Source organism: Malania oleifera, chromosome 10 (genome assembly GCF_029873635.1).
Source record: "Malania oleifera isolate guangnan ecotype guangnan chromosome 10, ASM2987363v1, whole genome shotgun sequence".
Taxonomy (NCBI): domain Eukaryota; kingdom Viridiplantae; phylum Streptophyta; class Magnoliopsida; order Santalales; family Ximeniaceae; genus Malania; species Malania oleifera.
The window spans coordinates 8,938,185-8,951,579 of NC_080426.1; the positions used below are offsets into that span (position 1 = coordinate 8,938,185).

General features: G+C 34.9%; 1 protein-coding gene across 1 annotated transcript; it reads right to left on the reverse strand.

Moving 5' to 3' along the window:
• Nucleotides 1-5,273: 5,273 nt before the first annotated feature.
• LOC131165320 (AP3-complex subunit beta-A-like) lies at nucleotides 5,274-13,395 on the reverse strand. The gene is made up of 4 exons (XM_058122991.1): nucleotides 13,185-13,395; nucleotides 11,160-12,151; nucleotides 7,325-7,594; nucleotides 5,274-5,760 (listed from the first exon to the last, which is right to left on the reverse strand). Exons 1-4 carry the CDS (start codon nucleotides 13,326-13,328, stop codon nucleotides 5,394-5,396), a joined length of 1,773 nt encoding a protein of 590 aa, XP_057978974.1. The 5' UTR covers nucleotides 13,329-13,395; the 3' UTR covers nucleotides 5,274-5,393.

Consider the following 13,395-nt stretch of genomic DNA (forward strand, 5'->3'; position numbering starts at 1 on the left):
AGTTTGGATTTAAATTTGTATGCATTTGAATAAAATGCAATATAACTTACTTTGAATTTTATCCAAATTTGCACAAATCGAAATCTAAGATTCAAAATTTACACTCACCAAGAATTTAGGAAGTGTATTAGTAAAGGAAGTTTTACAAATTTCCCCCTAAGATTAGTTGTTTTGTGGTTGTAATATTCTTTTAAATATAAGATTGCCTCAAGATTCAAGAAGAAGATTTTAAGATAGTATTTGGAGGAATAGATTTGGGATATGTTTTACCTCAATTCAAAAATTCAAACGTACGAATTTTGAACACAAATTCAATGTTTTATCCACTTAAAAAAAATGTCAACAAATTTCAAAATAAAAATTATGTGATTTGGGGATGCAATTTTTTATTCTAAATATTTTATTTTGCCTTTTGTATTCATGTGCTTGGGATCTTCGGAACAATTCACCCAAAAATCAAAATGAAAACTTCTTCCATTCAAATTACAACAAATCTAAGAACAACCTAATTTCTTTGCAAACTCAGCTCCCAATTCTATAGCCAAGAATTAAAATTCAAACAAATGACCCCATATATTAGTGGAAATATTAGGCACATCTTATGTAACCACCTGGACGAATATATTTTCACCATATGTTTGTAATTTAATTAAATTAGGCAATTATAAATTTTCTGTTTAACAAATCATATACATGGTAAAATCATAGTAATCCCGATGCACCAATTAGCCTATCAGGTGATACGTAAAGTGTATCCAATATTTTCTACATCAAGTCAACCCTTGAATATGAGTGCAGGATTGAAGTACAAGCCAAGCGGATTGAGCCTAAAATTAAGCAAGTGTGGAAGCCCAAAAAGCAGCTTGTTGAAGTCGACCCCCCACAACCTCAGAACAATTCTCAGGTAAGTCCTTCATCCTGCTGTAATTGTGGTTTAGTTGTGGATTTCTCTTATTTTAATTTTGCCACGGATGAGGAAAAATCAAAGGATTGGGCCATCGAGAGTGCAATAGGAATTGGCAGTGGAGTCGGTATTAGGATGGAGGATTGTGGGCAGAATTTTAAAGCACTTTTGATGAATATGAATCCAAAAATTTTATCATGTAATGTCAGAGGGCCAAACACTTAGGAAAAAAGGAGCAAAATTAAACATATGCCAAATGTTTGGAGATCGAACATGATTTGTTTTCGGGAAACAAAGTTGGAATCCATTGAAAGAGTAACGATGAAGTCCATATGGAAAGTCAATAATGTTGATTGGGCAGTTTTGAGCTCAAGGGGAGCTTCGGGAGGGATTTTGGTTGCATGGAAATCTAGTATATTCAAACAAAAATAAATTGTTGAAGGTAATTTTTCTTTCTCACTGACATTTCAGAATATCCTTTGCGAGAGGAGAGTGGATTCTATCGGCCGTGTACCACATTGTCGTCAGGAAAAAATATCATTATGGGCAGAACTCTCCGGATAAAAAATAATTCCCCTCTCCCTTGGTGCATTTACGGCGATTTCAAGGAAATTAGGTTTCCCAACGAGAGAACAGGATGCGTTAATATTTCGAGGTCCATAAGCGATTTCTCAGATTTTATTTCTAAATGGAATTTGATGGATCTACCTCTCAGCGGAGCAGCTTATATGTGGTCCAATAATCACATCATCCCCACTTTTTCTAGGTTCTCTGTCCACTTTGGTTGGGTTTGTTTCCTCAGGTGTGCCAAAAAGCTCTAACTCGTTGTATTTCTGACCACAAACCCATTTTACTAGACTGCGGCAACATTAGCTGGGGAAAAGTTCTTTTTAGATTCGATAACAGGTGGTTCTTAATTAATTGATTCAAGGAAAAAAATTGAGGATTGGTGGAATTCGGTCACTTTCCACAGATCAGCTTCGTTCGTGTTGCCAAAGAAACTTAAACACGTCAAGAAGCAATTAAAAATTTGAAATAGGTATTTCGTTGTAGGGGAGCATTCAATGAAAGCAAATTTAATTGAAGCAATAGATTACTGGAACAAAAAAATATGAAACGGGTAGTCTTGAAGCACATGAGAAAGCCCGCATGGAGGAAGCAACTAAGAATCTTCTCCAAATGTTGGACCATGAGGAAATTTCTTGGAGAACAAAATCAAGGAAGTTATGGCTTAAAGCAAGGGATAAGAACACTAGATTTTTTCACAAAATGGCCTCAATACACACAAGAAGCCGTTTCATTTCAAGAATGATTATTAACAATAAAGTTTGTGAGAAGCCTAGTGAGATCAAAGACGAAGCCAAAAGTTTTTTCAGGATCTTCTGGAAGAATATTTCTCTTGGAGGCCCCATATTGCAGGGAAAAATACTCCTATTTTGCCTTTGCATTGTAGGAACGAGGTGGTGTGGCCCTTCTTATAGGAAGAAGTTTTGAATGCTCTGACCATGATGAATGGGGACATATTGCCGAGTCCGGACGGCTTCACGACTTGTTTTGTTCAAAATTTGTTGGAAATTCTTGAAGAATGATTTTATCTCAACCTTTCATGAATTCCACTTAAATAAGAAGTTTGAGAATAGTCTGAATGCCACTTTTATTATTGTCATTCCAAAAAACAATAACAAAAAAAAAAAAAGTGAAGCAGAGATCATTAAAGATTTTAGACCTATTAGCCTGGTGGGTATCTTTTACAAAATTTTGGCTAAAGTTCTATCCATTAGGCTGAAAATGGTGCTCCCGTTGATAATTTCTAATAATCAAATGGCCTTTGTCTCAAGCAGACAAATTCTTGATGCTACCCTCGTTGCTAACAAGAGTACTGATTTCTCGAGGAAGAAAAATTAAGTGCGAAAGCTTTGTCTGCAAGCTCGATTCGGACAAAGCGTTTGATCATGTTAATTAGGAATGCCTGAGCAATTTATTGGACTTAATGGGGTTTGAAGCCAAATGGAGAAGTTGGATAAAGTGGTGCACTTATACGTACGACTTCTTTTTCTTTATTGCTTAATGGTGAGGTCTTAGGTTTTTTCAAAAGCTCGAGGGGTATTAGAGAAGGGGACTCTTTTATCTATGTTTATTATCATGGAAGTGCTTTCTCAAATGATGACCCTTGGTATGGAGAAAAACTTGATCGAAGGAATCAAGATTCATAAGCGGTCTCCTTTTTGCTGATGACACAATTATCTTTTGCAATAATTCCCTTTCAGAGCTTAGAAATCTTAGGGCAATTTTGCTTTACTTTAAGGCAGTGACTGGGATGAAAGTTAACTTATCAAAAAGTTGCATGTTCCTGATCGAAGATATCGCGGATGTGGACTCTTAAGCAGATATTTTGAGTAGTTCAATGGGCTCCTTCCCTTCTTTTTACCTTGGCATTCCTTTGAGAGCAAAATTGTTAGACAGACATGTTTAGGACCTGATTCTTGATAAAATAGAAAGGAAGTTGGCAACATGGAAGTCAAATTTTCTCTCTATGGTAGGCAAATTGACTTTGATTAATTCAATACTTCCCAATTTTCCCATTTATTACATGTCAATTTTACCTTTATAGAAGAAGATTTCTAGGCTCATGAAAAGATACCAAAGAAATTTCCACCGGCGAGGAACGTCTAAGAGTTTTAAATATTCCCTAGTTGGATGGAGGTCAGTTACTCTTTCCAAAAATATAGGAGGGCTTGGAATCAAGCGCTTGGAGATCATGAATATAATAAGGCTTTCCTTGGCAAATGAATTTGGAGATTTGCCATTGAAGACAATAGCCAATGAAAAAAGGTGATAATGTGTCAAGTATGGGTTCAGTATACCCATATGGCGCTCCCCTATCCCCTATGGTACCATAGGTGGAAGTTTTTGGATGAATATCCTTAAACTCAATTCGGTTACATGGGATCATATGAAGATTTTTATTGGGGACGGGAATAAAACAAACTTTTGAACTAACAAATGGGCCTCCTTCAACACCCTTTTTATCCTTTTCCATAACCTTTTCGTCATGGCGTCTCAGCAAAAGTCTAAAATTACAAATGTCTTGCAGCTTCATAATAATATATAGTCTCTTTTGGTGTCTGGTGTTTAAGCATCAAAGTAGAGGAGAGGAAGCAAATCAAGTGTTGGAGTTTTTGAATTTGATCTATAAAGTTCCAATCAAAAGAGGCAATACAGACTTGTGCTCTTGTATCTTCTTTGATGTGAGAGGTTGTTTTATCCTCGCCTTTTTTTGTGAGCTTATTTGAAGTTCTTAAGCATCTTGCTTGTTTTCTTCTTTCATAATGATATTATCTTTTCGAAAAAGAAAAAAATTGGGTCACATAATAAATTCAATTCTATACGAACATATATATATATATATCCCTGTTTTAATGGATAATACAAAATAATCTCTAAGAATTAAAGGGGCCATTTAGTCGTAAAAGATAATTTTTACTTTTCATTTTAGCTTTTCAAAAAATTATAAAATTATTTTTATTTTTATAATTATTTATAAAATAAATAAATAAATAAATAATAAATTAAAAAGTTCTATACTATTTTTATAGAATTTTTTTTGTTCTTAATTTTTCAAATTTATATAAAAAGTTGAAAAATATCTTTCTTTTATCTTTTAAATTTTTAACTCTTTACTTTCCGTAAATAAACATGGAATTAAGATGTTAAATTTTGACCAGTAAATATTATCTGCTGAGTTATATAATTCTTGGAAAGTCAAAATATAAGTTAAATTAAATTTAAATTAAATGGGCTTAATTACATATTTAATATGATCCTTTTAAATATTTTTTAATATTAGTTTAAGTAGCTCGTATATAACAATGGATATTGGACTCATAATATAGATATCTTCACTCTTTAAAAATATCAACAATGTTAATTAGATCAATGAATTTTTTTTTTTAAAGAGCAAGATTAGATAAGTGAAATTTAATGGTTGAATGTCATAGCTCATGAGTCATAAGTTGACATTATTTTAAAACTTGAAATATGTAACTAATTTTATATTTGGCAGAGAGTTTGAATTTAAATTTTATGGTTTTGGATAAAATCTAGTATAACTTACACTGAATTTTATCTAAATTTGCACAAATCGAAATCTGCCTATGTTCCAAGAGAAGCAGTGCACTTATTCACAGAAAGAACATGGTTATGCTGTTTAAATAAGGACGCTCTTCCCATATCCCACATTAACATCATCAAGAAGCTATGCTCCGAGAGAAGCAGTGCACATACAAGACAGAACATCGTTATGGTGTTTTGATTTTAATTTTTTTCTTCTATACATAAAAAGCACATAATGTAGCTTGAATATTCAGAATTTCAAAAGTAAAGCAACCATATATTTCAAAAAAGACATCCATCGTTACTCATTCCAGTTCCCATCAGTTCTATTCCCATACTCAATGACTCGATAATGTATATACCACTCTCCACAACTTTAGTGTGTCAGAGAGGGCTCAGCTAAGAAACCTACAACCCTGTTCAACAAATTCAAGCCAAATACAGTTTCTTCACAATTGACCTTAACAGACACATTCAATGGTTCAAAGCATTTACCATCAGCTGAAATGGTAATCAAACAGGGTAATGAATTGCGCAAGACCTCACTGCTGAACCTTAAGCACAAACCTGAAGCATCATCAAGATTGGCACCAACGGGCAGATCCACAGACACGAGAAAGAGGTTTGCATTGCTAAGCATCTTTACTGCTAGGCTCTTGCAGACAACAAGAAACATATCTTTCACTAGTGTGCCTCCACCAATGTCATTCGTTAGTTCCCCAATGTGGTCAGTGAAGGTGCACCTATCACAACAATGCAAGAAAAATCAATTACATTTTCCAAATAAAGAAATAATTTTTTTAAAAAAGAAAATAAAGAGACAAGAAACTGGACGCTTGGAGAGTGAAAACATAGTACTGAATCCCATGATTTTATAATGCATAAAATTTGCTAAAAGACAAAGATGTCTTTGTCACTTCTAATATATTAGATTACCACTTTACCTAAAAGTTCAAGCTATTGATTGTGGGCCAGAAATGCATATCAATCTTTAACACTTCCCCATACTTCGACAACACATGGAGAGATAAACACAGGATTGATAACACCCATTAGAAGAAATACAATAATTTTTTAAACACCACATAATAAACACAGGCATGAGAATAACCTAGGACCTCCTAAAAACCAACTCTAATGCATATCACTTTACCTAAAAGCTTAAACGTGGGGTAGCCAAGTTATTGCAATGTGCCAGAGGGCCACTGCTTGCCAGGGTGAATCTTCAAACGCCTCAACTCAAATGGCGAACTCAAGAAGAGATATTCTAGGCTTATTTAACCTCTTTTTTTTACCTCAATTTGACAAAAGATAATAATAAACATAATTTCTACCTCCCATTGGTCAAGAATGCACTAAGAACCAAAGACAGACACGACAACCAAAAACGACAAATAATAACGCAATCAACAATTTTTTTTATACTGATAACTAATTACAAAGTCCATTATAACATGAAACAACAAATCAGGTGTTTCCGCTTTCCACTATATATCCTTTGCAAAGCTAGTTTAAATTTATGCATAATTGATACTCAGAAAAAATTTAATATATCCAACAAATAATTAAATGTGCATCAAACGCAATCAAACTCTCAAAGCACCATATTCACACTATAAAATAGGTGACAAACAGAAATTGTCGCAATACACGTGATGGAGAGAGAGAGAGAGAGAGGAAGTAGGGAGAGAAGGGATTAGTGCAAACAAACAATGATCTCAATTATTATATGCCAAAATCAACCAACAAAACCTACTACAGTAAGTCAACTCATAAAAACATAAGAAACAGAAATTGCAATGATCCCAAATTACCCAACAATTAACTGGACCCTTCAGGAAATTTTATTCTTAAAACAATCCCATGTGCAAATAAACTCTGAATAACTAATTAGGCCTACAATGGATGGGCTCAGAGCCTGACAACCCCTTGATCTAATTCTCTGGAGTCAGTTCCAGAGGGGAACAAAGTGGTCCACCGCCCACTTCAACAAATTGTGCTACATCACCATGCCATACACAAGAAGCAAAAAAAGCACATACTTGTGGGCATTTCCTCAATATGTCCCGATTCCACTTAGTGGTTCTTCTCGTGTTACAGTTTAAAGTGTTAACCAATGACGATGTACCACATAATGCTTCATGAAAGGTGTACTTTCTTCCCCCACCCTAAGCCTCAAGGGTTCAGGTGGCAATTTCAAATATACCCAATTGGCAGTGCTCAACTGTATGCATCTGCTTGTTTGGAAGAGTGAATGAATTAATGAATCAGAGAGAGAGAGAGAGAGAGAGAGACAGACAGACAGACCTCCTCATGCACTCAAACATTCCAGGGAGATGAGATTCCTTATCTGCAAAGGCAAAAACATCCATTGGAAGTGGTCTTACAAAATATCCAATGTCTGGCCACAACTTAACAGGGAGCTTCTTTCCTTTACACCATAAGGCCAGCTTCAGAGGCAAGAGATGATGGTGGAAGCGAACCTGGAGCATCTTCTTTGTTGTCTGACCTGCTTCGAGGGAAGTAATCTCTTCCATAGGAACGAGGGTTGGCACATCATCATGAGATATTGAGGAGCTGCAGTATCAAGATGATATCTGTTACATAAACTAGCCCTAAAAGGAAAATGGTACACGTAAAGAAAATAGATATGATCATAATGTACCAGATCGTATACCATTAAAAACAACTATTTCTGAATAAATCAACTTAATTTATGCGCATTCAACGGAAAAAGAGATAACTTACTCTAACATAAACCTAAACAACAACAACACAACAAAACCAAGCCTTAAGTCTCACTAGGTGGGGTCGGCTATATGAATCATTTTCCGCCAATTTATACGATCATGGACAATTTCTTTTGACAGATTCAGGAGTATTAAATCCTTATTCATTATCTCCTCCTAGGTTTTCTTAGGTCTACCCCTACCCCTTCTACAGCCCCCCAACGATAACTCACTCGCTCTTCCTCACTAGTGCACTATGCGGCCTACGTTGCAAGTGTCCATACCATCTGAGTCGTGCCTCCCTTATTTTTTCTATAGGAACTACACCAAACTTACCTCGAATATGTTCATTCCTTAATTTATTTTTCAATGTTATACCACTCAACCATTTAAGCATTCTCATTTCGGCAAGTTTTACTTTTTGGATATTGTGTTTCTTCATCGCTCAACATTCCGATAAAACTTTCCTTTCAATTTTAAAAGTATTCTACGATCACAGAGCACACTTGAAGCACTTCTCCATTTTACTCAACCTGCTTTAATTCTATGCATTACATCATCTTCAAATTCTCCTTTAGCATGCATAATAGATCCAAGGTGTCGAAATCTACAAGTGCTATTTATTTCTTCATCATCAATTCTACTTATCCTAAAACCTCTAGATTCCAAAGCTTCTCTCTATAGTTCTAACTCAGTCTCTACTCCGTCCCTAGTTTCATCAATTAATATAATATCATTTACAAACAACATACACCATGTAACCTCCTTTTAAATACTCTTAGTCAATTGATCTATCACTAAAGCAAAAAGATAAGGACTGAAAACAGATCCTTGATGTACACCTACGGAGATTGGAAATTCTCTAATTTCTCCATCTATAGTCCTTACACTAATCATTACTCCATTGTACATATCCTTAATGACATCAGTATACCTACTACATACACCTTTTTTTTCTAAAACCCACCATAGAACTTCCCTACGTATCCTATCATATGCTTTCTCAAGGTTAATAAATATCATATGTAAGTCCCTCTTCTTTTCCCTAAACTTTTCCATTAATCTTCTTAAAAGATGTATAGCTTCTGTGGTAGATCTCTCAGGCATGAAACCAAATTGATTTTTTGAGACCTTTGTTTCTAACCTTAATCTTTTTTCAACTACCCTTTCCCATAGTTTCATCGTATGACTCATAAGTTTAATTCCACGATAGTTATTACAATTTTTAATATCTCCTTTATTTTGTATATAGGTATTAAAGTGTTTTTCCTCCATTCATCTAACATTTTCTTAGTTTTTATAATTGTATTAAATAAATTAATTAACCATATAACTCCTTTATCACCTAAGCATTTCCAAACTTCAATTGGGATGTTATCTGGTCCCATAGCTTTTCCATTTTTCATCTTTTTTAGTGCAAACTTATGTTCATTAACTCTAATTTTGCGAATAAATATCATATTTTTAGTTTTTTTTCTCATTTTACAATTCTAAGTTTAAGTCTTCTATTTGGTTTTCATTAAACAAATTACTAAAGTAACTTTGTCATCTTTCTTTAATGTCTTCGTCCTTAACCAAGACAATATCATCCTCACTTTTTATACATTTACATTTCTTAAGTCCTTACTCTTCCTTTCTCTAACTTTATCAAGTTTAAATATATCTCATTCGCCTTCTTTTGTATCTAATCTATCAAACAAACTATTAAATGATCTATATTTAGCTTCACTAACAGCCTTTTTTTGCATCTTTTCTTATCTCCTTAAACTTTTCAAAGTCATCCCTGTTTCTACATTTTTGCCATGTTTTATGCCAAATTCTCTGTCTTTATGGGTTTTTTGTACATATTTATCCCACCACCAACTTTCTTTGCTATTTGAGAATCTTCCCCTTGATTCACCTAAAATCTCTTTTGCTATTTTTTTAATAGAGCTAACTAATCTACTCTAAAGAGTATTTGTATCTATCCCATCCTCTATAGTCCAATCCCCATATTTGGTTATTTTATCTTTAAATTTTATTATATTTTCTCCCTTTAGGTTCCACCACCTAGTTCTCTTATACTAATTTATTTTACCCTCTTTTTTTTTCATTTTTTAATACATATATCTAACACTAAGACTCTATGTTGTGTGGTTAAACTTTCACCTGGAATAACTTTACAATCCTTGCATGATAAACGATCTACCCTTCTCTCTTCTTAAAGCAAGTATTCATTAAACTCAAATCATATGACATAGCGAAGTCAAAGATCATCTCCCCCAGCTCATTTTTGTCTCCATATCCATATCCTCTCATAATTTTTATTATCCCTTCCAGCGTATCCATTCAGATCTCCTCCTATAAATATTTCCTTAGTTCCTGGTATGCCTTTTATAATACTATCCATATTTTTCCAAAATTGTCTATTAAGATTTTCTGCTAAGCCGACTTGAGGAGCATAAGCACTAATGATATTTATTATCTCTTGTACTAATACCATCTTGATTTTTATAATTCTATCTCTTACTCTATTTACATCAACGCTATATTTTAAGTTTTTGTCTATAATAATTTCTACTCCATTCTTATGCTTTTCTTTTCCAGTATACCAAAGTTTAAATCCTGATTTATCAAATTCTCTAACTTTCTCCCCCACCCACTTAGTTTTTTGAAGGCAAATTATATTAAGTCTTCTTCTGATCATCGCATCCACAATTTCCATGCTTTTACCCGTAAGCATCCTTATATTCCAAGTTGTTAATCTAATCCTAATTTCCTGAACTAACGTCTTAACTTGCCCATGTCTAGAATGATGCATGAACTCTCGCATATTTGATATCGTACCCGAGCGCCGACACAACGCATCGCTTCAGGGTGACGACCTAGCCCACCCTTGCCCACTTTTTGCTACACCCGGGTGGAACAAGTGCAACGCGTCGCTCATAGGGGACGTCCTAACAAATATTCGGTAAAAATTCATATCATAGTGATCTGACAAATTTTACGCTAGCTGTTAGCTACCTAACGCAAATAAGAGCATGTAAAGGATGTTAATAACTTTACAAGAAGCAGCCAAGACTCAAAAATGCCGAGGACATTAACCTGAAAGTTCATATTTGGCCACATGAGCTAAACCAAATTCAGCAAAACTTTTATTAGAATCCATAACTTTAATTTAACCTCGAAGTCCTAATGTAGTTACTTGGAAAAGAAAACCAAGTTGGTTGACCAAGAATTTCGTTGCCAATCTGCAGTTTACGCAACATCCAACCTTGAAATTCTGCGATATTTATGAATTCGAAAATTGAAATCATGCTCAGACTTACAAACACCTCAAAACTAACTGGGTAAATAATCCAACCAAAGGATAGAAAGTTGAATTTAAAATAAAAAAAAGGAGCATTTCATAAACAAATGCAGGTTAAAATCACCTCTCAGCTGTAGCTAACACTGGGCTTGCAGAACCAAGGCCATTTTCAGATTCCTCATCTACCAACATTACTTTTGACATGGGTTCTGAGGAACAGTTCTTGAAGGAAACTTCTACACAAACAAGCTGTGGGGATATGCTTGAAATATCAGATGAAAATGAATCTACTCTTAATCCATTTCCGTTTGCAGGATCTAAGAGCATGTAGATTTTAGGTTTAACTCTGCCACCTATATCTGCAATAGAGATTCTTGCTGAAGATCGCCGGACTTGACCTTGTTCAGATGCAGTTAGATTAGATGAACCAGGCTGCTCATCCAACCATGATTCCAGGGCTCTCTTAGACATCAGTTCTAATTTATCAGAACCATTATGCCTTCTAGAATCCCCATTATCTGACAACTGAATCAAAGGATCACCATTATCATCACCTTCAGAAACTCTATCATCACTGCCATCACTCCCGCTTGAGTCAGCATTAGAATACTGAGAACTATATCCAGAAGTGCTTTCCTCATCTAAAGACTCTGATGCTGCATCAGGATCATCTGCCCTGTTGGAGTCACTGCATGAGGCCTCCTCTCGTGATGCATTCATCGCACAAGCCAGATCTGAGTATTGGCTTAGGTTCTTAAAATGCAATTGCAAACTACCAGGCTTAGGGAGAGGTTCATACCCAGGAGCTGCATGAAGAACTATCTGTGAAAGAGATCCAGGAAGACAGAACCGGTAATTAATGGGTTCAAGGGATGGCAATTTTATTTGTTCCTCAAACACACATTCTGCAAGTATATGTAGTCGGTCCTTATCCTGCGGCAGAGAATTTATTTTTTCCTCCAAAGAATCAGATCCTAACTGGATCAAAAGAAGTTTTTCCATAATACGGGCCCGGTCCCGAACATCATAGTTTAAGTCACATTTAGCCAATTCAAGAACATAATTTAGAAGTCTTCTAAATGTCAATAAATCTTCCTCCTTCGCAGATAAAAGGACCTGAAAAAGTGTGGAGGAGGGATAAGATATTGCTATCCCTAAAAACTCACTTAAACAAAAGGAAATAAACAAAAAACTATTGAGGCTATAACAAAGCAAACGAATCCATAAATACACAAACTTATGAGTGCATGCGCACAAAGAAATGCACACATCCATACACTCATGTAATACATATAAATATCCATACACTTGTGTTTGTATATATTTCAATAGGTAGTACACAAGCAAGCTAACATCACACACAAACAGCCTCCCACACTGGAACTTGAACATACCCCAAACATTTCACAGCGGCATGTCCCAAACATCCGCCAACCTCAAATTGCATCCCTAAATAACTTAAACTTACCCAATGCTTCAGAAGCTTCCTGCCCTGACTGACTTTATTTTTTACCAAGTAAAATAGCTAAGGAATTTGGTTGGAAGGAAATGCTTGAATCTTCTCTGGCAAGAGATTGTCTCTATCTTTATATTGGGACAGAGTCAGATATTGGCATCTATTTGGGCTTGTTCGAGTTGTTTCAAGGACTGTTGCTTTGAGGATATCAACCGCAATTGGCTAGCATTATTGAGCTGATTGCATTTTATTCTTTTCTCTTCATTTTCGATTTAAATACTCCTTGCAGTTACACATGCAAGCATGTATACTATTTTAGACCTATACACGTCCATTTAAGTTCATTAAAATTTCTTCCATGAATTACGTTTTAATAGGATTTCTTAACATACATATGCCATTGTTTTAATATTACTACATTGAACCAACAAATTCATTTATCTTATTCATATTTTTGACAAGGCATAATCTCACACCATGATATCCATCTATACCCCCAGAAACATGATGAATTTACACCTCCAGTCACCTGGCTTCATGAACAACTCTGTCCTCCACACTTTAACCAAAAATATTTTATGAAATCATAAAATCAAAGGATGAAAGCAGACTAATATGAAACCTAATAATATATATTCATAAAATCTAATAACAAGCAGACTATGAACAAGAACAATTCATAATTTCCCACACCTTAACAGAAGCATTAAGAATCTGATGTTTTGTCTCCACTGCTTCTGAAGTAAAGCACTGAGCAAGATATGCAAGTATAGTGGTTAACATCCTTGGAATTATTTGCCCTATAGAGTTGTACTCTCCCACCATCCAAATAATCATTGCACGAGCTGCAGGGACCTTAATTGAATCCAAACTACGAACCAGCTGAATTATAACCTTGATATGA